General features: G+C 33.8%; 1 protein-coding gene and 1 non-coding gene across 2 annotated transcripts in view; both read right to left on the bottom strand.

The window, feature by feature from the left end:
* Positions 1-1457: 1457 nt before the first annotated feature.
* Positions 1458-27983, bottom strand: part of IPO7 (importin 7) — a 47168-nt gene continuing 20642 nt past the window's right edge. The window contains exons 5-25 of the mRNA XM_061201439.1: positions 26369-26525; positions 24716-24805; positions 22404-22498; positions 22198-22282; positions 19843-19977; positions 19098-19197; positions 18256-18332; positions 17750-17866; positions 15225-15314; positions 14649-14814; positions 14295-14455; positions 13070-13198; positions 11425-11491; positions 11216-11341; positions 10603-10700; positions 9353-9448; positions 8437-8657; positions 8129-8334; positions 6364-6570; positions 4647-4763; positions 1458-3615 (exon numbers count right to left, since the gene is read on the bottom strand). Of these exons, the coding sequence (XP_061057422.1) occupies positions 3518-3615; positions 4647-4763; positions 6364-6570; positions 8129-8334; positions 8437-8657; positions 9353-9448; positions 10603-10700; positions 11216-11341; positions 11425-11491; positions 13070-13198; positions 14295-14455; positions 14649-14814; positions 15225-15314; positions 17750-17866; positions 18256-18332; positions 19098-19197; positions 19843-19977; positions 22198-22282; positions 22404-22498; positions 24716-24805; positions 26369-26525 (2638 nt within the window). The 3' untranslated portion in view covers positions 1458-3517. The remainder of the gene's footprint in view (positions 3616-4646; positions 4764-6363; positions 6571-8128; positions 8335-8436; positions 8658-9352; positions 9449-10602; positions 10701-11215; positions 11342-11424; positions 11492-13069; positions 13199-14294; positions 14456-14648; positions 14815-15224; positions 15315-17749; positions 17867-18255; positions 18333-19097; positions 19198-19842; positions 19978-22197; positions 22283-22403; positions 22499-24715; positions 24806-26368; positions 26526-27983) is intronic.
* LOC133100158 (small nucleolar RNA SNORA23) lies at positions 14898-15081 on the bottom strand. Its single transcript, XR_009702401.1, has one exon. It is a non-coding gene; the product is annotated as a small nucleolar RNA SNORA23 (small nucleolar RNA).

Genomic DNA, 27983 nt, shown 5'->3' with positions numbered 1-27983 from the left:
ATTGCCCTGGCTAAACCCTCATGTACAATGCTAAAGAAGTGGCAACAGGGGGCATGCTTGCATGGTTCTTGATCTTAGGGGGAAGTGTTTTTACTTTCATCATTAAGTCCATTAGCTTTAGGGTTTTGGTAGATGCCTTTATTCAGGTTGAGGAAATTCCTTTTTATTTCGAGTTATTAAAAGGATGTTAAAAGAAACTTTTTAAAAAGACTCTGGTAGGAAGCATTTAAATATAAGATTCAAATACCAAGTGTAATTGACAAATTTCTATCTATACATGAAAGCAGAATCTATAAATACATAAAGGAATTATCGCCTGTGCTTTTAAAAAACCTCAAAGGGGAATTACGTCTCAAAAAAAGTTACTTAAAATATATTCCTCTCATAGTAATAAAATTCTGGATTTCCAGCTGGATGTCTAGTTTCCCTTTGTAAAAACCACATGCACCAAAAGTGTGAAGTGCTATTATTGCAAGGGTGGCCAACCTCATCAGGGTAAAACCTAGAATTCAGGAGGGATACTGATAAATATTCACAGATAATCTTCACCAAAATTTAAAATTATATAGAACAGAACTGACATTTTTATAACCAGTATGCTTTAATGTAATTTTAGGTCATTCATTTTACAAACACTTATGGAATGCCTACTATGCTTAAATCATTGTGTTAGATCTTCCCAAAGACACGGTTTATATTAATACAATTCCTAATGACTTTTTCTTCATGCTTGCTTCAGGGACTACATCTGGGACTGAATAGCAGCACATAGCCATAGGGCTGCGGTATGGCCACCCCTGCTCTACACTCTGGTCTCTTCCAGAGGTGAACACAGCAATCACTATCTTGATAAGGTGTGTAGATTAGTAATCACCATTCTGTTACCTGCAGAGAAATAGATTAACATCCTTTATTTAATACTGATAAACGAATAGCTTTTATAAAAATGGATGGCTTAAGTTTACAAAAAAGTGAAGATTTTATGCTAATGTCAGCCATTAAAAAAGACAAATATTGAAACCCAGACAAAATCAGAATTAACTTGTATAAATTAAAAAATAAGTTATAGGTTAGTGAAACTGTGGGAAAGGCTGTATGTTAAATAAATAAATAAAATCTACATGCAACTAATTACAAGTTTATAAATACTCTCGAAAAGTTATCTAAAAGTCCTATAACCTTATTTAAAAACACTGACACATATCAAGATCCATAATCTATAAGAAACTCTAATTTGATGTTATATTTAAGGAAATACTGAAAATAATCGAGGTATATATTTGATGTATTAGAAACTACCATCTGAACAATATTTAATATTAAATATAGTTTAATTTTAAGGTCTTTCATTTCAGTCAAAAATCCATAAACGTAGATTAGTTTGGACTGTATGACAGAGGAGACAATAAAACGTGTTCTCAAATACATGCCAATACATTTTCTTGAAACAAAACCTCAGCAAACGAGAATTTCCATACTGTGCGTGGGAATAACTAAAACCTTTATTAGATATGGTTTCCAATAACAATGTGAAAATGGGAATTATCAATTCAAAGAGCAGTGAAGTTAGAAATTTAAAATAGACTAGATATTAGGTAGGGGATAAAAGGTAAAGGAAGACGAAAATGTTTAATACTATTCAGTATCTCCCCTCTGTACACAATGTTGCATATATACAACTACTCCATTTTAATTTTACTGATTTTATATAATAGTGAAATCCCCTGAAGCAACCTAGGGTTTACAGATGGTGTCCAACTTGGGGTGGGGGGGGGAATTAGAAACACACTTGATTAACAGTTTTCACCCACACATTTTAGACAGACTTTTTTTTTTTTTTTGCCAAGATTTTCATAGTAAATTCATAAATATAGGAAATACTTTCACTCCTTCAGTGTTAAAATAGAAAACCAAACAGTGCCAACAGTAGTGGCTTAATTACTGGCATACAAGAAAAACACAACACCAATGGGTTTTCTTCATTATGCATTTTAAATAATGTGTGCATGTTTCATTTTTACAGTTATAAATTTTCTAGTCTGTTTAGACAACAGCACTTAATAGTCTTGAATCCATTGAGATGTTGCTTTCAATTTGAAATATTGTGTGTATACATGTATATAAAAAATAAACCAATGTATGACTCATCTGACAGATGTTTAGTATCAATAAAAGCTTATTTTTGAACATGCAGTTAGAAGAGAGGGAAGCAAGCCAACCTCTCTACATTGTCTTGTTGCTGGCCTGTTTTTGCAGTGGTATCAATAGTGGTTTTTGGAGGGAACCCTGTGCCTTCAGCCTATCTAAGACCAGATACCACCATCAACAAGAGGGGGAGAGGAGATGGGAAAAGGGAGGTGGGCAGGTGTTAAATGTCAATTTTAAAAGTGTACATTTTGTGTTCTTTCTAGGTACAGGATAAAAACAGATGAATGAGGAAAAAATTTATAATTAGGAAAAAACTGCAATCAAATGAAGACATAATAGCCGAATTAAGTTCTTTTAATAGATTGCATATATAGATGTTTAGCCATACTCTTTTATCAACTCTTTAAGAGTAGAACTTTATATCCAATTTACATGCTTCAAATATCATCTTTCCTATTTGTTACAGTAAGGTCTTGTATCCAAATATCCACTTGTACACTGAGAGCTTTAAGAAAAAACAGGACACAGAGGGAGTTGCCATTTTTAGCAGCAATGAAATATCACTAACCCCTTTTAACATACCGAATTCAAGTCACTATCAGAGGTGAGTGCACCACAAAGTCACCAGGTACAAAATTGCTAGTTCATTTTTAAATTAATAACTTGAAATTACCCCTGCCCCCCACCCCATTACATCCCATCTTTTTATAAACAGCAAACATTTTGCTATTTTATACATAGGCTAGCAGGCTTGTTTCAATATGAAAGTGCTAATTCATTTACAGATTTTTTTTTAATCAGTTATGTAGTGCTACAATAAATGTCCAATAATCTACATAGGAACAATCTTTGATGATGAAAATGATGAAGATTGAATAAGGCTATCGATTACCTTATCTTATTTACATATAAAGAATAGATACCCAATGGTGAGGAAGAGACAGAAATCGGACAAATACTCATAGGTGTAAAAATTACATCTACCTCTGAGCTTATACTGTAAATGAGACATTTTAAATAGTCCTGTAGCCCATGCCTATTTTTTCCTCGGAAAAAGAAAAGCTGCCTTCATGACATCCCCTCTTGTTGCAGATTTCCACAGTGTCACTTGAACTTTCAGTCAGAATCTTACTTTCTTCAAAAAATAAAGAAAATACTCCCTGCCCCCCAGGTTACCTCCCTCCCCCGCCAAAATCCCTCTGGATTCATTTTCAGTGCCAAGTTGCATGATCAGGTCCCACCTCCTGGGTTTTTTTTTGTCCATCTATTGATCAATTAGTTTAGAGTGGATAACATGAACCAGTTCTGGAACCGCTACTAGGAGGAACACAAGCTCTTCACTACAATCACACTGCAGGAAAGTGGTAACTCAATTCATCCCTGGTGCCGGGCCTCCAAAATTGAAAGAACTTGGCACAACTGGAGCACTGAATTTGTATCCTCCATGCTTCTCAATCATTTTGGATTCTAGAAAAACAAATATGTGAATGTTTAATAGAGCATTCAATCATCTTACTGCTTTGGAGAAAAGAAGGAATTGACAGACATTAACAATAGCTTCACCACCAGTATTAGCCAGGAAGTTCCAAACTTTGGCCTCTGTTCTCCCTCCAAATGTATAGAAGAGAGGAGTATATTATGTAGAGAAGATGAACTCTCTTGTATGCTACAGACTTCTTAGCCAACTTTCACTTCCCATTGTTTAAAAAGAAAAATATTTACTCTATTGTTGAGTCAAATACTAAATCAGAAGGATCCAATCTCCAAAGGTAATAACAGCTAATGAATCTAATGCAGGCAAATTCAAATTAAATACTTTAGAAAGCTGTGCCTTTTTTATAAGGAGGAACCTCTTTGAATATAAAACTCGTCTGACGCAGTATTAAGACCTATAGAAAACTACTAGGCTGTGTATTATCTGAAACGTCCTGTATTGAAAGGCATACTGAAATGTTTAACGATGAAAAGAAATGATATATGTCTTTAACATAGTTTTTAAAAACTGCAGTTTTCATAACTTTAAAATTTACACTTTTAATGGAATTTTCTACTATCAAACCAGCCCCATGAGATTTAGCGACCTTATCAAAGCTACTGCACGCTGAAAGTAGTCTTCAACTATACTTAAAATCAGTAAATTATGGCCAAAACCAAAATTCCTTTTTTCATTCCTACAGATTGGAAAGAACTTCTTATCACCTCCAACAACTGTAGCTTTTATGTAATTTTAAATCACTTAATTTAAATTTTAAAGCTGTATCAAAGTCATTAATTGCATTAAAGAGGGGTTGAGGTTGGGACTTCCCTGGTGGTCCAGTGGCTAAGACTCTGCGCTCCCAATGCAGGGGACTCAGGTTCGATCCCTGGTCAGGGAACTAGATCCCAAGAGTCTGCATGCTGCAACTAAAGATCCCGGTGCTGCAACTAAGACCTGGTGCAGCCAAATAAAAAAATAAATAAGTATTAAAAAAAAAAGGGGTTGAGGTCAATTAACATACCATGGGCTGCTCTTCTTTGATCAGCTAGAGTTGCTATATCCTGTAACTGTTTTCTTTGTTCTTCATTAAGACCATGAGTCAGAGCCTGATACCACACGGGATTACGATTTTGTATAGCTATCAAAAAGAAAACAAGGGAAAAAAGGGCAATAAGAGAGTCCTGGTAGTTCTTTTCTGTTCTATTCCCTCTACTCCACCTCCAATACGGAAATTCTGATCTAGTTTATATTCTCCCAATAATAATCTAAGGTATCTTAAATTACTTGTGAAAAAAAGATAAAGGGGGAAAAAAAATTCTGGTTTAGCATTATGCCTCAAAAATCTAATCATAGTCATAGTTCTTATCTCTAGTAAATAAGGATTTAGAGCCTAACCCAATTGTTATATAATATGTAACAAACTAGGGAAACTAGAAATAAAGTTAACCCAAACCCCTTAAAAGATTCAGAATTAAAGCAACTTATTTTTTTCTGCATTGCTTATTCAAAAAAGCTTTTCTTAGATATATGTACTGTCTTTCCATAGAAAGGTGCTCTGCAGTATATAAGTTAAAATGCTCACACATTTTTATATTATAGCCTAAATAACTGTCAAACTCAACCTGTGACAAAGGAATAACAATAATAATAACAGCATGTCACAGGATCAGGTGTTAATAAAAATCTCAGTGTTTAACAAAAACATGCACTATATAAGTTGATATATAATGGTAGCAAGTCTATGTATTTCTGTATTTCAGTTAGCTATATAAAGGGGTGTGTGTGTGGTGAGTGAGTGAGAAAGAGAGAAAATGTTCTCTATAACATGATTTTCTACTTCTACTTTATTGCATTTACTGTGGATGAGCCTTCTATAATAAACCATCCTTTAGGGATTAACATGTGTCTAAGTATACAAAATACAAAGTCACGGACAAAAGCCAGTCAGTAAGTTCTTGGCACTTCAATCAATCCTTACAGCCTGCCATGTAGCTCAGAAACAATTCCTTGCGTTTCTGCAAGCTTGCATCACAACTGCTTTGTCATGGGCTTGGAAGATTAATGCTTTGGTTATCAGAGAATTTATTCTACATCGAAGTTCATAATGCATAGGAATGATAAAATAGCACAGTAGTTAACTCTGGAGGGAAAGGATGTTCAAATATAGTGCCAATTTTAATTTCTTAAGTTGGGTTAAAGAACACAGATGTAAAAAACAAAAAACTGGCACCTAGTATTCCGTAGCCACACACTGTGAAACAGGAAAAAAGAATAGAGATTCCAAGACTATAAATGTTATATAAATGGTCAAATTCTCAGACAGGTAAGCATGGGTTTAGCCAGGGGGAAAAAAAAGATACACAAATACATAAACACAAGAAACAGACATAACAGTAGATATTTCTGGGGAAAGCTGGGAGGTTAGAAATTAGAAGTAGGAAAAACAAACTGTCATTGTATAAACTTTTTGAACTATACAATTTTCCTATGACGTGCATATTTCAAAATTACAATCTAAATAAAAGTAAAATAATAGGATGAGGAAAATACTCTGAATCTCTAAGGCAACAGTAGAAGTAACTTTGGTTACTTTGCCTAACAATCCTAAATCACATTTTAGTTTGGGTTTGATATACCCAAAACCCCTTCTTTAAGGGGCAGACGTAAATAAGAACAGATTGATTCAGGAAAAGGGATCATATGGAGCTATCTGAATTACATATAACAAGTTAACTTACTTTGAAATATAGCTTTAAATATCTGATACTCATCAACAGGGTTATCTTCATCATCAATGATCGTGGAATAGCCTTCCAGGGCAGTTTCTTCAGCATCATCTTCTTCCCAGTCTTCATCATCTCCATCTTCGCCCGCTTGCTTAGCCAGGATCTCCAAATATTCTTGTCCATCTTCATCAATATCATCTTCATCACTCCCCAGTTCCTCTGCCAAGTCATAAAAAGGTGCTCTTGTTAACAATGGAATATTCTGTTACTCACTGACAGTGATCATTGTTGGTGAATTACAAATCACAACTGGATAAATTCAAGGAAGGGGCTTCCCTGGTGGCGCAGTGGTTGAGAATCTGCCTGCCAATGCAGGGGACACGGGTTCGAGCCCTGGTCTGGGAAGATCCCACATGCCGCAGAGCAACTAGGCCCATGAGCCACAACTACTGAGCCTGCACGTCTGGAGCTTGTGCTCCGCAACAAGAGAGGCCACGATAGTGAGAGGCCCGCGCACCACGATGAAGAGTGGCCCCCGCTCGCCGCAACTAGAGAAAGCCCTCGCACAGAAACGAAGACCCAACACAGCCAAAAATAAATAAATAAATTAATTAATTAATTTAAAAAAAAAGTAGGTAAACATATATTTAAAAAAAGAAAAAAAAAAAAAAGAAAAAAAAAATTCAAGGAAGAGTTCCAGGAATTGGTGTTTAAATACATATTCAGCAATAAACAGAAAAAAAAATTCTCATAGAAATCTAAGAAAATTAACCACAACTGTTAGTACTAGAAGTCTGAAAAAGGACTGTATAATATGAGAACCAGCACCTGGTGTGCTCTGAGACTTATGGTATATACCAAATCAAATACCAACAGTAAAGTAAAATAGTTTGTTATATCCACAGAATACCTTTTATGAGATTTTTTTTTTTTTAAAAGGCTGGCTGGCTAAGATAGTAAATGATAAAAGACAAAAATGGCAAGTGTCGTATTTTGAAACCATTACAATAATTTCTTTTAAACAACATCCTATCAGTTTATATTCTTGTAGTCTATACTGTCTTACAAGTGAAATGTATTAGCCAACATCTAATTAACTTAATTTTACAGTGTAGATATAGCTAGATTTTAGCACTAATAGACAGATGTTTACCAACACTAAAAACCTGCCAACAGGGCTTCCCTGGTGGTGCAGTGGTTGAGAATCCGCCTGCCAATGTAGGGGACACGGGTTCGATCCCTGGTCCAGGAAGATCCCACATGCCGCGGAGCAACTAAGCCCATGTGCCACAACTACTGAGCCTGTGCTCTAGAGCCCGTGAGCCACAACTACTGAGCCCGCATGCTGCAACTACTGAAGCCCGCACGCCTAGAGCCCGTGCTCCGCAGCAAAAGAAGCCACTGCAATGAGAAGCCTGTGCACTGCAACAAAGAGTAGCCCCTGCTCGTCACAACTAGAGAAAGCCCGCGTGCAGCAACGAAGATCCAACACAGCCAAAAATAAATAAATAAAATAAATTTATATATATATATATAAACACACACAAAAAACCTGCCAACACTGGAAACTATATATGCCTAGAACTGCTTTACATAATGGTGATACAGCTGAAAGTTCCTGCCTTCATGGACCTTACACTCTTGTTCTATGAATGAATGAACATGAAAGTACTTGGCTATGATCCCACATTTCTTTAGGAGAAGGGCTAAAAGAACAAGTCCAGTGATATTTCTAACTAGGTAATAAGACTGGCTTCCTTCATTGCAAATCCCTTACCCGTTTCATCATCATCTTCAGCTTCATCATCATCATCACTGTCATTCTCGTGTTCTGCATGGCAGGCATATGCTCTTTTTAATCCATTAAATAAAAGAATAAAAGCTGGCAAAATCTGTCCAGAAACCTGATTTAAAACTTGTGGTATTTGTTCCATATCAATAAGAGCACATAGGCCCAGAACACACATCTTTCTGTCGTGAAGCCTAAAAAATAAAATAAAATAAAATATTTCCTTCTTTTCCTTTAAAAAAAGATTTTGCAGAGTTCCTTACAAAGTAAATAAAGATCCAATATATGTCACTTACCCCAAGAAACAATCAACATCATTAAGCCACTGTGTAATAAAATGATTTGTAACTGGTTCAACATTATTAGGGAAGCGAAGATTTTCTAAGGTGTTGAGAAGTAGATGTGGATTATAATACAAAGCTGCAATGGCAACTTGCAGGCACATTGTTCGAAGTTCACTTGTCTTCACCTCTCTTGTCAGTCTCTCTAAAGCTGCTTCCACGAATAAGGGAATACACTGTAGAGAAAGATAGCAAAACATTCCAAAACTGTAAGTAAAGCAGCCGTTAACTACCCACCCATATTAACTTTCTTGTTGCCTCAACTAACCCCCCTTCCATTAAATGATCCAATTTTTATTGTTGAGCCATTTCAGTGGGAAATCCAATTTTAGAGAAAAATTAGTCTTCACTGAGCTACTAGAGCCCCACCACAATAGCAATATTGGATTCAAAATATTCCTACTGACTAACCTTATTGTGGTAATCATTTTGTAATATAAACATTTATCAACTCATCACACCATATACCTTAAACTTATACAACGTTATCTTTCAATTATGTCTCAATAAAGATGGGTTTTCAAATTCCCGTTGAAACGGACCATGGAAATTTAATGACTAAATCTATCTTATTGCAAAGTGATAGTGTGGCAAACAATACTCTCACAATATACTTAAAAAAAAAAATTTGTCAAAACTTACCTTGCATAACAAGTAGCCATAAAACTTGCCAGTCATATTTCCATACATATTAAATATATGATCATTATTAAATATTGGTTAAATTTTAAATGAACAATTTTAACATGTTATCTAGGTGTCATAATAAACAACATACAAAATATATAGAACAAATGCCCAAAATGAGAAAGTGAAGGGAAAGATTCCCTCTCTGAATCCTCCAACACGAATCATTAATAGCTTCACTGACCTGGTCAATGCCACGCCCTTTGCACTGCAGAATGATGACCTCTAACAATTTTGCTGCATGACATTCAGCATCTTCTCCTGCAACTCCTGTAAGAACCTGATCAATACAAAATATAAACTGCAAGGAGGCGTCACAAAACCTTCAATCAGTCTATAGCTGCTGAAGTATTTAAGGTATTCTAATTAATATGAGTGACTGCAATAGTCATTGTACAGACTATAGTCTAAAGCACCCGTAAGGATTTGGAGTTATTCGTCTGTAATACTGGTCTACGTAATCAAAGCACATCCCATGTAGTGCCATTCTGGACCATAGCAAGTTGGCAACCACTATGTCTAAAAAAATATTGACAATGGAGTGTGAGATGAGCAGGAAGTAGAGGCAGTCTGTTGATGGCAAAGGCTGTCTCCAGACAAGAAATAAAAGCATGGACTTGATGTGCTCATTAGCACTAGAGGAATGCAAGGGTTAAGGATAAGGGTTTTGGAATAGGAAAGTAGATAGTATAGATATCTCTGTTCCCAGAGTATTAACATAAACAATATAATTTGGCAATAAATAATAACATAACTAGATGATTATTTTGTGACTAAGTGTTCAGAAAGGAATGACATCGATGAGGACAAACACATCTAAAAACTTCATGAAGCGAAATCATTTTTTAAATGCCTGGTGTTGGGACTTCCCTGGTGGTGCAGTGGTTAAGAATCCACCTGCCAATGCAGAGGACACGGGTTCGAGCCCTGGTCTGGGAAGATCCCACATGCCACGGAGCAACTGGCCCCGGGCGCCACAACTACTGAGCCTGCACCCTAGAGCCCGCAAACCACAATTACTGAAGCCTGTGCGCCTAGAGCCCGTGCTCCGCAACAAGAGAAGCCACCACAATAAGAAGCCCGCACACTGCAACAAAGAGTAGCCCCGGCTCGCCCCAACTAGAGAAAGCCCACACGCAGCAGCGAAGACCCAACACAGCCATAAATAAATAAATAAATTTATTTTAAAAACCCCAAACCCAAACATTTGTAACTCCAATTAAATGTCAGAGGGCAGACATAAAACAAATACTTGTCAAAGCCATTACTGAGAGATCTAGAAATCAAAGCCATTTTCAGTTTATAACTCTTAAAGCCCTTATTCTGTCAGACCCGTATGATAATATGTTCACCATAATGTGGTACGTCTCTTCACAATTTTGTACTTTTTATAGCACCAGCCTCACATGCTTATATTAACTAAAAGTGACCTACCTTTTTGCACATACTGTATATCATTTCAAGGTACTTGGTATCAGACAGAAGTGTGTCTGTATCAACTGTTACATAATTATGAAGCAGAGGCATCATATCTGTATTAACAAAAAGCATCAGTTAAGTATCTTTACTAACATATATGCTGTGTTTCTGAAAAAATCTCAGAAAAAAAAAGCAAGTCTGAATGTTCTGTCCCTAAAGTTCACTTTTAATTATTTAGAATTAAACGTAAAAATGAGGCTATTATTTAAGTGCATTCCTTCATAGTTAGTAGTTAGAGATTATACAAAGAAGACTGACAGGGGGCAGAAGGTAAGAATGTGTGTTAAAGAAAAAAATCTCAAGTGATAACTAAATCAAAATGTATAATGGAAGACTGACGGGGCAGAAGGTTAAGAATATGTGTTAAAGAAAAAAATCTCAAGTGATAACTAAATCAAAATGTATAATGGAAATCAATGGTACGGGTCATCTTTGAGCACTAATTGCTACTGATAACTTATCCAAACAACAAAACACTTAGAATATTCAAGTTTGTATTCAAGTGATACACTAAAATTGAGTACAAATGGGGAGGAATCCTCAGTATTTCTATGATGACTTGACTTACCTGTAAAGTAATCAAAGCCATCTTGCTGAAAAACCTCAAATACCAGAGGTAGTAGCTGCCACATCTGTGGAGACACTTGTTGACATGTCAAACTATGTGCTAAAGAGAAGATCTCCTCGTAGAATTCTAAAAGAGAATACTGAGTCATTAGGACAATCCTTGCTCATATGAAATAGTAGTGTATCCTTAACACAATCAGAGGTATATACCTAAGACATGCTGTTGTAAAACAGTTCCAATGACCTGTAAGCAGATTCCTTCAAGCTGCTGGGTTATCTAAAAGAGAAGAAAAAAATCATATGAAATTGTAGCACACTGAATGAATTATTAAATAATGTATACTAATTCAATGCATTTCAATGTAAAGTCAATATTGTGAACAAATTAATATTTTAAACCTTTGTTTCAAAATGACTCATATTATGAAATTGTGAATCAACATGGGTATGAAATTTAATGAAATACCATTACAATGAGACAAAGAAAGAACATGCATAGTTTACCTGTAAAGAAAAAAAAATTTCCTGGAAAAATGCAAGTAAGTATGAAAATAAAGGAGCCACATCATTCTGCAGAGACTAAAATCTTTTTGTGTGTAAACATAGATTAATTTCAGGCCAGATATAACTGAGTATAATTGAGATGTAAATCAGTAGCTTACTGAAAAATTATTTAAAATAAGGCATTATTCCTACCACTCCCAATAATTTTTAAGCCACCTCCATTTATGTAATAGTAAGCTAGGCCCCCAAGTCATACAAGATAGACAGAAAATACAAACTCCCCTTTTGTCAGTATGGTCCTCAATTGGATCCCAAATCCCTGAAAGTCATCAGAATGTTTAAAAAGTGGGGGAGAGGAAATGAGATAAAATTTACTAATCAGATATAGAAGCAGGATATCCATTTCGAATACATATACTCAATACATCTTCAGCTCTTCAAATATAGTAAACAATTGATTTGTTAACCGTAAGGTAGCTATAGGATTCCTCATGGCTTCTAGCTAGCTCCAATTATAATCTACAAAAAAAATAGTTTACTGAAAATCTCATGTTGCAAAAGGCAGTCTGTAGATAATCTGAAAACATGACTTATGGATTTAAATATCTGCATTGTAATTATAAACAAATTTAGAACAATGCTTACTTCTAAGGGAAGGAAGTAGGGAAATGAGATTAAGAAGTGGTGCCCTAATGGTTTCAATTACATCTATCTGAAACTTCTTACTGGAAGTCTAAGGACATACCATGGAATGTTAAAAATCTAATAAATTTAGGTGGTGGGTAAGGGGTACTGGCTAGTTTTCTATGTTTTTTACTCTTTTCTGTATGTTTTAAATAATTCCACTTTTAAAATTCATGATTACAATTCGCTTACCTTTCCAAAAGACAACAGTAAAAGAAGAAAACTAGGAAGATGATGGTGATGGTTGCACAACAATGTGAATGTACTTAATACCATTGAAATGTACACCTAAAAATGGTTAAGGTGGTATATGTTATATGTATTATACCCTAACTAAAAAACATTTTTATTAAAAAGGAAAACTAGGAAGAATATGTTTTCCTAGGAATCACCATAATTTTGGATCTGAAAAGGTAACCCTAAGAGGGAGCCAAAACCCAGAGCCTTGAGGTAAAGATACTGTGAAACAAATACCTCCTTCCTATTCCTTCTAAAATATTTGTAAGGTACCTACGCAAGGGTACTAGTTAAAAGATAGCAAAATCAAGGTATGTGAGAAGATGACCAGAGAATAGATAAGTCAGAGCCCTCCAAAAAGCATAGAACAGTTGATGAAGAATGGCTTGAAATTCCCTAAAACCTTTACAACACTGGATCGTTTTCTTACTTCTTTATGATCTTCAACTACACTAAGAAGTGTGTCGATGGTATTCAGGATTCCCATAGCAGTAACTGCTTTGTCATCACTTCCTTCTTCATCTGGCCCAGTCTGGATTACTTGATTAAATGTCATTGCCTACATTCAAGAGAATGTAATTAAGGTTTGCCATTAAAGCAGTATAAACACGTTTTTGTCTAAAACTTTTAATTTTTAAAATGTTCTCACTGGGACAGCACAACCGATCAGCATTTCCAAATCAATTAATATTATTTAAGAGCTTGGGCTCTATAATCAATGGTACTGCTCTGCCACTTACTAGGTCACCTTAAACAGATTACTTGACCTCTTTTTCCTGACATCTCCATAGATACTGTGAGGCAAGGCATAGAAAGTGCTTAATATTATGAATATTTTTATTTAAATTACTGGCTAACATTTGACAATGCTCAAATACTAGTCATCAAATAATGGTCATCAAGGTTTTTGTTGCCATTGAATTCAATCATTTTGAAAAATTCTGAGCAAAGTTATTAGTTATGAGGAGTCATAATAATCAGCTTTTTATAATGCAATATACTTTTAATGAACACTACTATATTTATCCAAATGTCTTTACCCACTTCAAAATCAGCTGTTAAAAATATCCACAGCAAATACCAAGAGTTAGATTCTTCAAACCTCAGTATTTAGCAAGAATATAAACTGCACCAAGTAAACCATTGTATAGAGAATATGAATGGATAATTGTTGGGTACATGTCCATATTTTCTATTACCCTTAAATAATTTACAGCGTTAATTCTCAGAAGTTCAGGGCTATGTACAATAGACAAAGGTCAACTATGAAATAACTACTTACACAAACTTCACTTTAAAAATCTACTTATAACTATTATCTCTATCTTTCAGTTGGTCCAAAGCATTCCAGGAAACCACACAAACAAGGTAGTCATGATCCAATGTGAGTAAAAGTAAACAGCTCTGCATTGTAGAGGCATACAGCTCAGGTGTGAATCCCAGACCCACCCCTTCTAATTTGGGCAAATTACTTAACCTTTTTATACCTCACATTTTCTCTCAGTATAGGAATATTCCTCACATAGGATTGTGTGAGAATTAAATGAGTTAAAATATATATCAAGGGCTTAGAATGGTGCCTGACATACAGAAGCTCTGTGAAAATATTTACTGTAATCTAAGTAATGCATAAATGACTGGTTCAAGTAACATACCAAATGTTGTGTCATTTCTACTGCAATAGGAGTAACTTCTTCACTATACTCGCAGATCATTTTCTGAATTACATTGGTAAGATCATCATTTTCTGTTTCTCTTATAATATGAAGAAGAGCCTGCATGACAGGTCTGATGAATGGTGTGATGTACTCTTTAGCTGTAAGAGAAAGAGAAAAAAACTTTTGGCCAAAACAGCTAAAACTCCTTAAAACCTGGCACAACATATACCAAAGAGTAAACAAGAAATCATTTCAAATAAAAAGGAAGACAATGTATCAAGTTTCTAGGATTATGCCTTGTACAATTATGTGTAAGCACATTGCACTATTTTTGAGATATAAATCCTTTACCTTTCTCTTGATTGCTGATCAGCACTTGAAGTGCAATGGCAGCTTCCACTTTAACAGGCATTTCCCTATCATCAATCAGACATCTTCGTGTCAGCTCTAGGGCTGTTTGCAGGTTCTGGTCACTTTTGAACTTCACTTCACAAAAATAGTGAAGGACCCAGCAAGCCTTTTTTAAAAAAAATGCAGTGAGTTACTATAGGTATCTTACATTAAATTCCACCATGTGACAATATCGCTAGTGTCAAAGTTCTATGTGTGGGAATTTGGAGGCTGGCCAGTGGTAGATATGTCCAAAGACACAACACTCGACCAGTACTATGATCCCAACTTACTCTTTGGCTACATGATGTTTGTGTGGATAGCAAGATCTGAATGCAAAACACAGACAGACACTGCTATCAGACACAGATGAAAACTATGCACACGTTATGAGCAGCCATTTAAAGACTTACACGAAAGTCTAGATTAAAACATGGCTTTAAAGTGAACATTTAAAAGTTTCCATACAGAAGTCCACATAAGCAGTTATTCATTACAAGACATAAATGTATAAATCAATACAGCTTTAAAACATACCCTCGCTCTCATGTAGCCTAGTTCACTGCTGAAGAGAGGGAATACATGATTCTGCAACATATATTCCATCTGATCTTTGTAGATCTTCTTCTGTAAAAATAAACAAAGTTCCAAATACAATCATCTCAAATGCCAAACAGATACACAAGTTTTAAAAATGACTACTGATGTTAATATAAAACTATTATAGTGAAAGAACCTCTCTGGAAAGGTTCTAAATGAACAGTACAACATAGATTGAGAAATATCCTGCTCTCAGGGTAATAATCTGGATATCTAAAGATACTCCTGTGAATCTTAAAATAGGATATTTTCTAAACGGTAACAAGTTTTTAAGAAGAGTTCCTTGAATTGCATATTAAATCAACATTAAAAACTGACAACACTTAAAAAAACGAAAGTGACTAATGAGACATGATAACTAAATGCAACGTGGGATTCTGGACTGGATCAGGGACCAAACAAAAAAGGACATTAGTGGGAAATCTTATAAAATGTGAAAGGGGTCTGTAGATTAGTTAATAGTATCATATCAATATTAATTTCCTGGTTTTGAGAATTGCGGCATGGCTATCTAATATGTTAACATTAGAAGAAGTTGGGTGAAGAGTAATGGGAACTATTTTTGCAAATTTTCTCTAAGTATAAAATTTAAAAATATAAAGTTAAAACAAAAACCTGAATGTGCGAAGAGAACTCACTCAAGACTCCCAGACACAACAAATAACCACGTAATTTACCCTTTATAAATGAAGAGAAGAATGGGTGGACAGATATAGAAAAGCTGAAAGATACACAAAATATACCGACAAATTAATGGTGATGAATTCAGTGGAGCATCATATGCAGCAAGGTTTCTGGGAGTAGGATGAACTGTGTCTAAATATTTACTTACACCTTGAAATAGTTATCATTTATTAACTTTAAAGTGAAAACAAATTTCAGATCTTATGAAGTCAGATGAAATGTGTACAATTAAGGTGAGGTTTCTAAACATACATCTAATCCAGTCAGTCATTCTTTACCAGAAAATGTGTGCCACAAAAACATGATGTTCCTAGGCTGTGAAGGGATATATTCATGTTTACAAATTTCCTTAAAGATCAATTTTCTGAGAAGAAAAAAACACTACTTTACAATTGTCTTGCAACATGAAAAGAAGATAACTCATATGCAAAAAGAATTACCTTCAGCACAAGCAACAGCAAAAAAGTATAGAGGACGTTATTTCAAAATCAAATTAAATGTGTACTTCAAAGGACGTTATCAAGAAAGTGAAAAGATAATCCACAGAATGGCAGAAAATACTTGCAAACCACAAACAGTTGATCTTTGAATAACGAGGGGGTTGGGGTGCTGACCCTCTGCGCAGTTGAAAATCTGCATTTAATTTGCAATTTGACCTGCATATCTGTGATTCCGCATCTGCAGATTCAACCAACTGCATATCATGTAGTTCTGTAGTATTTATTGTTGGAAAAAAATCCATGTGTTAAGTGGACCCAAAAACAGTTCAAACCTGTGTTGTTGAAAGGTCAACTGTATATGAAAAGTTTCTAGTATTTAGAATATATAAAGAACTCTAACAATTCAACAATAAAAAGACAAATAACCCAATATAAAAATTGACAAAAAGTTTGAATAGAAATTTCTCCAAAGAAGATATACAGTGGACAATAAGCACATAAAAAGATTCTCAACATCATTAGCTATTAGGGAAATGTAAACCACAATGAGAGTACCATTTGACACCAACTGGGATGGCTGTAATTTAAAAAGACAGATAATAACAAGTGTTGGTGAGGACATAGAAACTGGAACCCTCACACAGTGCTAATGAATATATAAAATGGTACAGCCACTTTGGAAAACAGTCTAGCAGTTTCTCAAAATATGACCAGCAATTAGACTCCTAGGTATGTATTACCCAAGAGAAATGAAAATGTATGTCCACAAAAAAATGTGTACAGAAATGTACATAGCTCCATTGTTAATAATAACCAAAAAGTAGAAACAAATGTCCACTTACTGATGAATGGATAAATAAAATGCAGCATATCAATACAATGGAATATTATCTGGCAATAAAAAAAGAATGAAGACTGACACATGCTGTAACATGGATGAACTCTGAAAATATGCTAAGTCAAAGAAGCCACTCAGAAAGGACCACATGTTTTATAATTCCATTTATATGAAATGCCCAGAATACGCAAATCCACAGAGGAGACAAAAAATAGATTAGGGCTAGGGCTGGGAGATTTGGGAGAAAATGGGGAGTGACTGATAAAAGGGTTTCTTTTGGGGATGATGAAAACGCTTTGGAATTAAGAGTTGACGGTTGCACAGCTCCTTGAATATAAGAAAAACCACTGAATTGTACACTTTAAATGGGCAAACCATATGGTATGTGAATTGTACCTCAATTCTGTTTTATCTCAACTGCTGTCATTAAAACAAACTAATTGTGCTTGTGCGCGCCCGCACACACACACACACACACACACACACACACACAGAAATACCTTCAGAAGTATTTCAGCTAAAGAGCCAATCATATGCAGGGCTCCATCTTTTTTTCGAGGATCAGCATTTGGTTCTGTAAGAATCTGGTAGCAAAATCCCATAGTCTTTTGTAGTACCTAGATTAAAAGAGAAAAGTAATGCTTTATTGGATATCCGAACAACCCTTTTAAAACATTGACGACAAAATGACCTATATGGCTACCATTAAAAACTAAATGTTCGGGATTAGCAGATACAAACTATTATATACAGAATGAATAAACAACAAGGTCCTACTGTATAGCACAGGGAAATCTATTCAATATCCTGTGATAAATTATAGTGGAAAAGAATATGAAAAAGAATGTATGTATATGTGTAACTGAATCACTATGCTGTACAGCAGAAATTACCATTGTAAATCAACTACACTTCAATAAAATAAATTAAAAAAAAAAACCCAAGTGTATATCTGAACATATTTTAAGTATTAAAGCAAAAGTTATCCACATATTAAATAACCTACCTCTTTCCTCTTACTACAAGCTGTAAACAAAAGTGTCTGGGCAGCAGTGGTAGGAGAGATGAAATCCTCAAACACATCTATAGAATAAATTTAAAATTAATACAGAAAATAGTAATTTCAATTTTTTCAACAAACATTTTCACGTAATTTACAAAAGATGCTCTGTAACAACAACAAAAAAGGACCTTAAATTTTTGCTAAATCTTCACGGAAGACGAGCATGAAAACAAACCCAGATCCCCATATAACTTTGCAAAAGCCTAATTCCTTGTCTTTCCTGTACAAATTAAATCTTAATCCATCAACTTCTCCCAATGATTATTTTCTTTCATACAAAACCCCACTACTGTGAGAATTTTCACAATGGGGTCACAAAAGTACAAACGACTGAAAGTACATAAGATTTTAGTACAAAGAAGGACTAATACTCAACATTAGCCAAATTACAATTCTTTAGTCCCATGTAGAGACTCCAGCTTCCAGTATGCGTTGTCTCCATTTCCACACACATGATGACTGACATGGAATCCAAAAGTATAGTTTAGACACTTAGTGTTTAAGGTGTAACCTTGAATTTCTAACAGTTTTGGCATGTGCCAGAAGCACATCCAATAATCATAACTACTAACGCTACTGTATTTGTGTCTGCTAAAAATGAAGATTATCATTCTCAAATGCCAAAACTAATGAATAGCTTCCTGAAAGTCTAAACAATGAATAAATTGCATTAAAACAACAGAAGATTTTTCAGTTCCTAAGATGAGGCCTTAATATTCAAGGTTTACTATATACAAATTTAACTACCGACATACTTTGTTTCTAAAAAAGCGAAAATTCCTTACCAAACTTCATGCGTATATATTCATAGGGGTCTTCTTGCCAAAGTTCCTCATCAGCATCTGTATAGCACATCAATGGAAAAATAACATCTTGGATAATGCCCTGTAATTTAAAAGTTAAGATAAGTTGGTCTTGAAATTTAAACTTTCAAATTTCCGTTAAGTGCTAAAACAAAAGTAACTCTCCAGTTTGTGTTTTAAAGCTTAACATCAAACTTCAGTAAAGCATTTAATGCATTCTCAGATCGACTATCAACGTACATATCCTCACCCTCTGTGCGACGAGTTATTATAAGACATGTGTACATAGGTAGCAATTAAGTATTCCGAGAAAATGCAATGTGAAATTTTAGTCCATCAAACCCTACAGTTCTAAATAAAGCAAATAAATTACATTGGAAATAGTACATAAGCAAATTAGCCTCAAAAGTAATTTGGTGAAATAGTCCTTTGCTTATTCCAAATTACACGATGTTAACTAATCATGTTAAACTAATCATGATCCAACAGTAAGAACTTAAAGGCAAATTTTAAGATAACAGTTTCAGATTAAAAAATAATCTGAATATCCACAATATACCTTTTATAAAGTTTGTCAGGATGTTGCATCATTTTCCTAATGTACAATTACCAGAACTAGACTAAGTAACACAGGTCAACAAAAAAATGCACTTTTTCAACCTTTTTGGTAATTAATGTTATTTCTATTATATTTTCTAGAAAAACAGTTCAGATAGAAAATTATTACTTGTATATGAGGCTTCAGATTCTTCCAGGTGAGAGCATGAGAAACTCCTTGATTAATATAATTTAATGTCTGTTGTAAAACTCGAGGAGCCATATATTGCTTCTCCTTGTACTGATATAACACTTTCAATAAAACCTTTGAAAAAAAAATTTTGATCAAAAAACAAAGTTTAAATAGAAAGTTTAACCACTTACAAGCTAGCAAAAACATCTGACACTTCTTACCCAGGTCATTATCATAAAATAGCCACCATATTCTTTTAAAAAGAAAGTAATTTTTTAAATTATATATTGGAGAACCATATTTATTCCCAAAGTATTTAAAATAAACAAATTGAAGTAACACTATGTGTCAAAGGACTAGTTTCTGATTAAGTATAAAAAGAAGAGAAAACCATATGCTACTTGTGGAACATACCACAATATTCTGAGACAGCACTAAATTGTTAAAATCAGCTTCTAGGCAAATCTTACCCAAACCATTCACCTACTTATTTAATGTCTGCCAAGAGTTCTAATTCAGCTTCATACTTGAGAATAGCAGTTGTCAAAATATGGTCCACAGACCTCTCAGAGGGTCTGACAGGTCAAAACTATTTTCATAATAATGCTAAAACATTATTTGCCCTTTTTACTGTGTTGGCATTTGCATCGATGGTACAAAAGCAGTGATGGTAAAACTTCAGGTTCCTAACATGAATCAAAGGAGTGGCACTAAAGTGTACTAGCAGTCATCATATTCTTTACAGCCACATAATCGCAGAATAAACTTTCCTTAGGAATGTCCTTAGTGAACCAGAAATATAAATATTAATAAATGGGAAGTATACATATAGCACTTCTGCTACATACCAAAGTACGACGGTTGGAAGAAAAGCTGAAATAGTAGTTTTTCCCACCAAATATTATCATAAGCATGAAAGAAAAACTGATAGACAAATTATGATTATTTAGACTTGTGTGTGTGGCAGATTTTTTTCTCAAAAATGAACAAAATGAGCCTCTCACTTCAAGGAAACTGATAATATGTTACTGGTGTTAAAATTTGAGCTTTCAAGCAAAACTAGAATTCTCAAAATCTTACACCCACCACTTAGATCCACTTGACAGCTTTCCAATATTTAAAGATAGTTATGAGATCAGTGGTGATATTAATGACTGTAATTTTTTAAAACTACATAAGGAAATCTATAAACATTTAGAAAATCGGAATAGACTCAATAAGTCAACATTTTCCAATGACCAGGGCAGGATGTTACAAAATCACATATGGATAAAAGACCCATTCAAAGTGCAACGGATGTTAATGTAACAGAAGATGAAATGTTTATTGTTACAGTTTCAAACTCTAAATTACAATTAACCTTTAAGAAAATACCATTGCCAAATGTTGTTGTGATATCAAAAATTTCCCCAATTATATGAAAAGTATATTAAAAGTCTTTCCTTTTCCAACTTCTTATCTTTGAGACCAAATTATCTTTATTTACTTCCATTAAAACAAATTGAAACAGAATGAATACGGAGGTAGATGGGTATACAGCTGCCTTTTATTAAGGCAGACATTAAAGATATTAGTAAAAATGTGTAACAATGCCATTTCCTCCTGCTAAAAAATTTTCATTTTGGAAAACAATTATTTTTAACAAAAACATGTATTCTGGGCTTCCCTGATGGCGCAGTGGTTAAGAATCCGCCTGCCAATGCAGGAGACACGGGTTCGAGCCCTGGTCCAGGAAGATCCCACATGTCGCGGAGCAACTAAGCCCGTGCACCACAACTACTGAGCCTGTGCTCTAGAGCCCGTGAGCCACAACTACTGAGCTTGCGTGCTGCAACTACTGAAGCCTGCGCGCCTAGAGCGCGTGCTCCGCAACAAAAGAAGCCACCGCAATGAGAAGCCTGTGCACCACAATGAAGAGTAGCCCCCGCTCGCCACAACTAGAGAAAGCCCACGCGCAGCGAGGAAGACCCGACGCAGCCAATACATACATACATACATACATATATACATAAATAAATAAAATTTATAAAAAAACAAAACAAAACATGTATTCTGTTAATATGTAATAGGTTTGTTATTTTTAAATAAATTAATACCATTAAATTTAGTTTCAATTTTTAATACAGTAAATATCACAAGGTATAACCCACATAAATGGAAGCTTGTCAATGTTCTCAATAATTTAAGAGTGTAAGGAGGTCCTGAGACCATAACATTTGAGAACTACTACAGTGTTCAAAATGTTAAAGTCTGCTACATGCAATCTTTGAATGCCAAAGAAACCAGAAATAAGCAAGACAAATTAACATTATAGTGTCATGTTTCTACTTGGAAAAATTATCTTAGACTTACTTGTTGGACACCAACAGCAAATGCTTTCAGAAATACTTCAGCAAATTCATTATACTCCTTGGAAACATTGCCAGGGCTTCCATATCTAAAAGAACATTCAAATGCCCATCATGTCTTCATAATGCTTTATATCAGCACTTATAAAAAAAAAAAACAAATTCTTGAAAAAAATAAACTCAAATTATCATATATTGAGAAATGTGTACCTTTCAAAAAGCCTTGCTAAGATATGTAAAGCCCACTTCTTACATTTCCACCATGGTAACTCAGGTCTATCATCTTCTTCAACTTGAAGTGTTTCCTTTAAAGAGACATTTATTTAATGATAGACAATACAATCTAAAAGGAATAGTGTGAGTTCAGAACAGACTCACAAAAACATGAATCCTCCTCCAATGATGGCCTTTCATAATAAAAGGCTAGAACAGGAAAAGTATTAACCCTTATTTAAATATAAGAGGCACTTCACTTCACTACTTAGTTACAAAGGACATGCTTTCTCAAAGTCTTATAAAAGTTTAAACTCAAACATTTTAGTCAAGATCCAAATAATATAAATCAAGGTCATGGCAAGTAGCTTAATTAAAACTAGTATAGTTCAAATCTAAAGGGCATGAGAAACTTCATTCTAGAAATCTAGTTTCAAAAATATTACTATACATACATAAATATATATGTATGAGAATGTTCATTTACAAAACATTTGTAACAGAGAAAAACTGCCAAGAACTAAACATTCATTAACAAGGGGATGTTTAATTATGCAACATCCATTAAAAGAATGAATTGGTTCATTATATATTGACCTAAGATATCCATGACATATTTTTAAGTTAAGGCAGAGAAATGAGACTGTGGAACTACCAAAACTCCCATACACTGCCAGTGAGAGCAGTGGTACAACCACTTTGGAAGTTATTTATAAAGTTAAACATATACATTCATAGCAGCCTTATTTGTAATCTTAAAATCTTAAAACCACCCAGATGTCCATCAACTTGTAAATAAATAAACTGTAGTACATCCATACAATGGGGTACTACTTGTCAATAAAAAAGAACAAACTACCATAGCACAACATGAATATATCGTAATATTAAGCAAAAGAAGGTAGATACAAAAAATTACCTTTTTATTAGATTTTAGAACAGGTAAAGTTAATCTATGGTGCTAGAAACGAGAATGGTGATGGTAGGGATGACCAGACCCAGCCACCAGCCAACATTCTAGGTGATGGTTACTCGGGTGAATATGACTCTCATAACTCACTGAACTGTTTACTTATATGTGCATGTTTATGATTACAAATTATACCAAAAAAGGTGCAAAATATAAGTATGAAAACTCTTAAAGCTGTATTTTACACCTATTAAATGTGTACAGAAAATAACACATCAAACTAGTTTCCCATGGAATGCAAGAAATGTCCTATTTATTTCTTTTGCATTTTTTTAAAAATAAAAATCTGAGCAATAAACTACAAAACAGGAGGCTGGTCTCACTTATCTCACTAATAAAATTATGTTGGATAAATTACATAACCCTTCCATGTCTCTGTTTAAAATAAATTCAGAAGGAATTATTTTGAGGATTAAATAAGCAAGGTATATAAAAGTACTTAAAACACACTAGGGATTCAGGAATTGTAAATTTCCTACCTCTCTAGAAAACTAGATAATAAAGAAAAATTGTGGTTATTTTAAAAATTGTTATTATATGTGAAAAAAATAACATAGTTGGACAATTCTGTATGTACTACTGAAAACTGCTAAATTGTACACTTTAAAATAGTAAATTTTACGGTATTTGAGTTATAGCTCTATGAAGTTGTTATTTAAAAAGCAAGTAATATAACTAACTACAAAGTTTGACCAACTTGTAAATCAAGTTCTACCCCTGTTCATGCATGTCTGACAAATTATTAGGCTAAAATCCAGCTATGGGTTCTTTGTTCCTTTTTGAGATATAACTGATATTGAACATTGTTATTAGTTTAAGGTATAAACATAATGATTTGACATATGTATATACTATGAAATGACTACCACAGTTTAAGTTTTAGAAGATGGTGAAAAGGTACAAACTTCCCGTTGTAAGATAAGTAAGTCCTGGGGATGTAATGTAAACATGGTGTCTATAGTTAAAAATACTATATTGTTTATCTGAAGGTTGCTAAGAGAATAGATCTTAAAAGTTCTCACTACAAGAAAAAAAATTTCTAACTATGTCAGGTGACATATGTTATGAACTCAATTAAAAACTGAAGAAACAGAGAATTAGGATGGAATAAACAAAGATATAATACAAGCACTTAATAATATACAAAATAACCCTTTACAATTTTTCACTTAGTATATTCACGTATGTAAACAAATGAAATGATGTCTCTTTATCTAGAAAAATCTGCATCACAAATAATATAAATTCACAAAGAATGTTTTAGGAAATATCAGTTAAAATTCTCAAAAGGTAACTAAATATTTAAGCTTAGTGATATAAGAAATACACAGAGACTTACGTTAGGTACATCCCTGTTCACAACAGTCTTTAAAATTTCTATCCATTCTGTCAGGTTCTGTTGGTTTATCAGCTCCAGTGGTAGTGTATACTAAATTAAAATCAAGAATCAATATTTTAAAATCCTTACAAAAGAAAATCCAACTTCCTTTTACTCTTCACAAAACCTACAAAAAGTACTTCATTCAATCCACACTTCCTCTTTCAGTACATAGGCAAATTTCTCATCTGGATGATTTGGTTAGTTATGTACAATGGTGAACTGTGGCAGTGATAGTGGGCATCCTTGTCTTATTCCCAAATTACTGGGAATGTATCTGATTTTCACCATGAGGTATATTTATTGTGATTTCTAGTGAACATTTTTTATCAAGGTAAGGAAATTTCTATTCCAGGATTCTTAAGTATTTTTGTTTTGTTTTGTTTTTTTAAAAGCAGAAATGGTTATTAAATTTTATCAAATACTTTATCTGGCATCCTTAAAGACTGTTTACAGGTCTCTCTTTTCATGTAATATAAAAGTTAATCACAAAAACTGGTTTTTTACTCTTGATCCATTCCTGTGTTCCTGGGATAAATCACATCACTTAATAGGCTCACAACATCAATATCCTATTTAGGATTTTAGGACCTCTATTTTCACAAATGAGACAGTACTATATTTTGATTTCAAGGTATGCTAGTCTCAAAAAATTAGTTGGGTCCTATGCCCTAGAATAATTTATAAAAAGAACTTATTTTTATAATCTAGAAGTTGTGATCCTACCAGTTAGAGGGAAAAACAATTAAAAAACAGTATATTGTCTATCCAAATCACTTTTTAAAAAATTATATAAGAAGAAGCCATTAGAAAGATATTAGATTATCTTTAAAGATCTAGCAAGGGCATGAAAAATCCAACCAAACAATGGAGCGAGTCAGTTATAATAATCTTAGTGGAAATAGTCACAGGTCTATTTAAATGAGATTTAAACAAAAATAAGTAATGGCATGAATTGAACCAAAGGTCCTGGTAGATGAGATGAATCTTTCTTTGGCTATGTGGCACAAAAAGAGCCAGAATTTTAATCCTAATCAAAAACTCTGTTTCATAAGTAATTACAGTCCACTGAGACTACAGACACAACCATTTCTTTAGTGGGATCTTTTATCCCAGGAAGCTTTAGAACAATATACAAAGATAATAAGGCCCATTACAGTGTGCCAGTCAAGCCCACAGTATTAGTATTTTTGTGTCAAGCTTAGGAATAGGTTTTGCAATTACTGGGACAATCTATGTATATTTGGCATAACAGAGCACACGTTAGATGTAAACTCTACTCCAGTAACTGATTTTCAGACTTGTGAATTCTTAAGGTGAAAGACATAAGAAAATTTTACTAATTTTGTAAATAGTATTAGATGGTTTAAGAGAACTTAAGATTGCCCACTTATAATTTAACATTTATTAGAGCTATTTGTGTATTTGGGAAAGTATGCTTGGTTAGACTTTAATGTATTTGTAATTTTGGCAATTTATATTTGACTAGCAATTTATCCACTTAATGTAGATTTTCAAGTGAAATTATTTTTCAGATGCTGAAATTCTTTATCACTGTTCAAGGTGGCAAATGATAGACTGACTTTACGTATAAAAACTACTATATAAAATTACCTGAACAAGAGCATAGAAGATCTTGAAAATCTGTTTCTGGATGAGGACAGATTGATCAGACTGATCAGAAAGAAGCTGGATAAAACGGTCCTTTAGAACTGGCAGGAAATGTTGCATTGCTGCTACCAATGGACTCCGTTCCTCTGGTTTCTTATACCTTTGGGTAGGAATACAAACTAATTCTGTGAGAATTTATTCACAATTTTATATATATATATAGATAGGTAGGTAGGTAAGTATATATATCTATATATATATCTATTATATATATATTTATGTCTCATATACATATGAGATATAAATTTAAACTACTCGTCTGTTCATACAAATATAAGCAAATACTTTCTAAGCAATTTTATATTCCTAGAAAGAAGAAAAACCTACTATGGAATCAAACCACAGGCAAAAAGCAACTTGGAAAAAACCTCAAATAATAGTATCTAAAATTTACTGAGCATTTATTATGAGGTAAATAATCTTCAAGGCCCCATTAGCATTCTCACTTCCATAGTTGAGGAAACTGAGGCACAGAGAAGTTAAGTATCTTTCCCAGTATAGACATCTAGGTATGAACCTCGGCAGATTCAGGATCTGCCCTTTAACCACCTCACTATGCTATCTGTAACTGTGAATACTGATATAACTGAGGAGCTACAACGATTTGGCTTTTAAACATTAGCAGCTGATCAATATAAAATTGATTACATATAACCATCCTTAAGTAATTTACATACAAAGAGCATTAAGGCAGAAGTGGCATCTATAAAGCAGAAAATATTCTATTTCTAAAAGCACTATAAATCAGAAGTTCTTTGGTAACCTTTTGGCAACAAAACCTGACCTCAACAGGCTATTTATGATCTCTATTTATCCCATTTGGAGTGAATATTCACATATTTTATGTCAGATATAATAATAATATGTTTGATCCCTGGGTACTGGTACATAGGAGTGTACTATGTGAACCTTGTTACCTTTCTAAAATCTGAAAAATCCTGAATTCTGAATCACATTTTGCTCCAAGGATATGAGTAAAGAATAGCTAATTGAGACATTCCCCCATAGAGATTCCTTAGCATTTTAACACTATTGTTAAAAAGTCTGTTGGCTTTTTTCTTTTTTAATTTTTAAATAATTGATTTTCCCTACCAGACTCCAGTTTTATCTACCAGTAGCCTTTCTGAAGGGAGAAAATGTATCTAAGAATTGAATATCTTAGCACAGTTTTAAAAGGTAGACACTCTTAAAAGACTGGATTGTTTTTTCCTACTGGGAGAAATGAGAAGCAAAGTAAATTGCCAAGAATAAAAAACACCAAGAGAAATGTTCATGCTAATAATGACTGAGATTATTAAACAATTAACTGACAGACTTCTAAATATTATTTAATGTGCTGAGAAATTACACTTAGCATACATTTTAAAAGGTTACCTGTACATTTCTTTGAGTCAATAAAATAACAATTTACAAAAGGAAGCCACTTGCACTCTCCAATCTGATTAGACAAACTATATTAATTACTGACAATATTATCTTTTAACAATAAAGGTGAGGACTATATTATATTATGCACCTCTCTCCATTATCCAACCAGGTGATCACCCACATTAAGAGG

Source organism: Eubalaena glacialis, chromosome 10 (genome assembly GCF_028564815.1).
Source record: "Eubalaena glacialis isolate mEubGla1 chromosome 10, mEubGla1.1.hap2.+ XY, whole genome shotgun sequence".
In the NCBI taxonomy this organism is placed as follows: domain Eukaryota; kingdom Metazoa; phylum Chordata; class Mammalia; order Artiodactyla; family Balaenidae; genus Eubalaena; species Eubalaena glacialis.
This window is presented reverse-complemented; position numbering and strand designations above follow the sequence as displayed.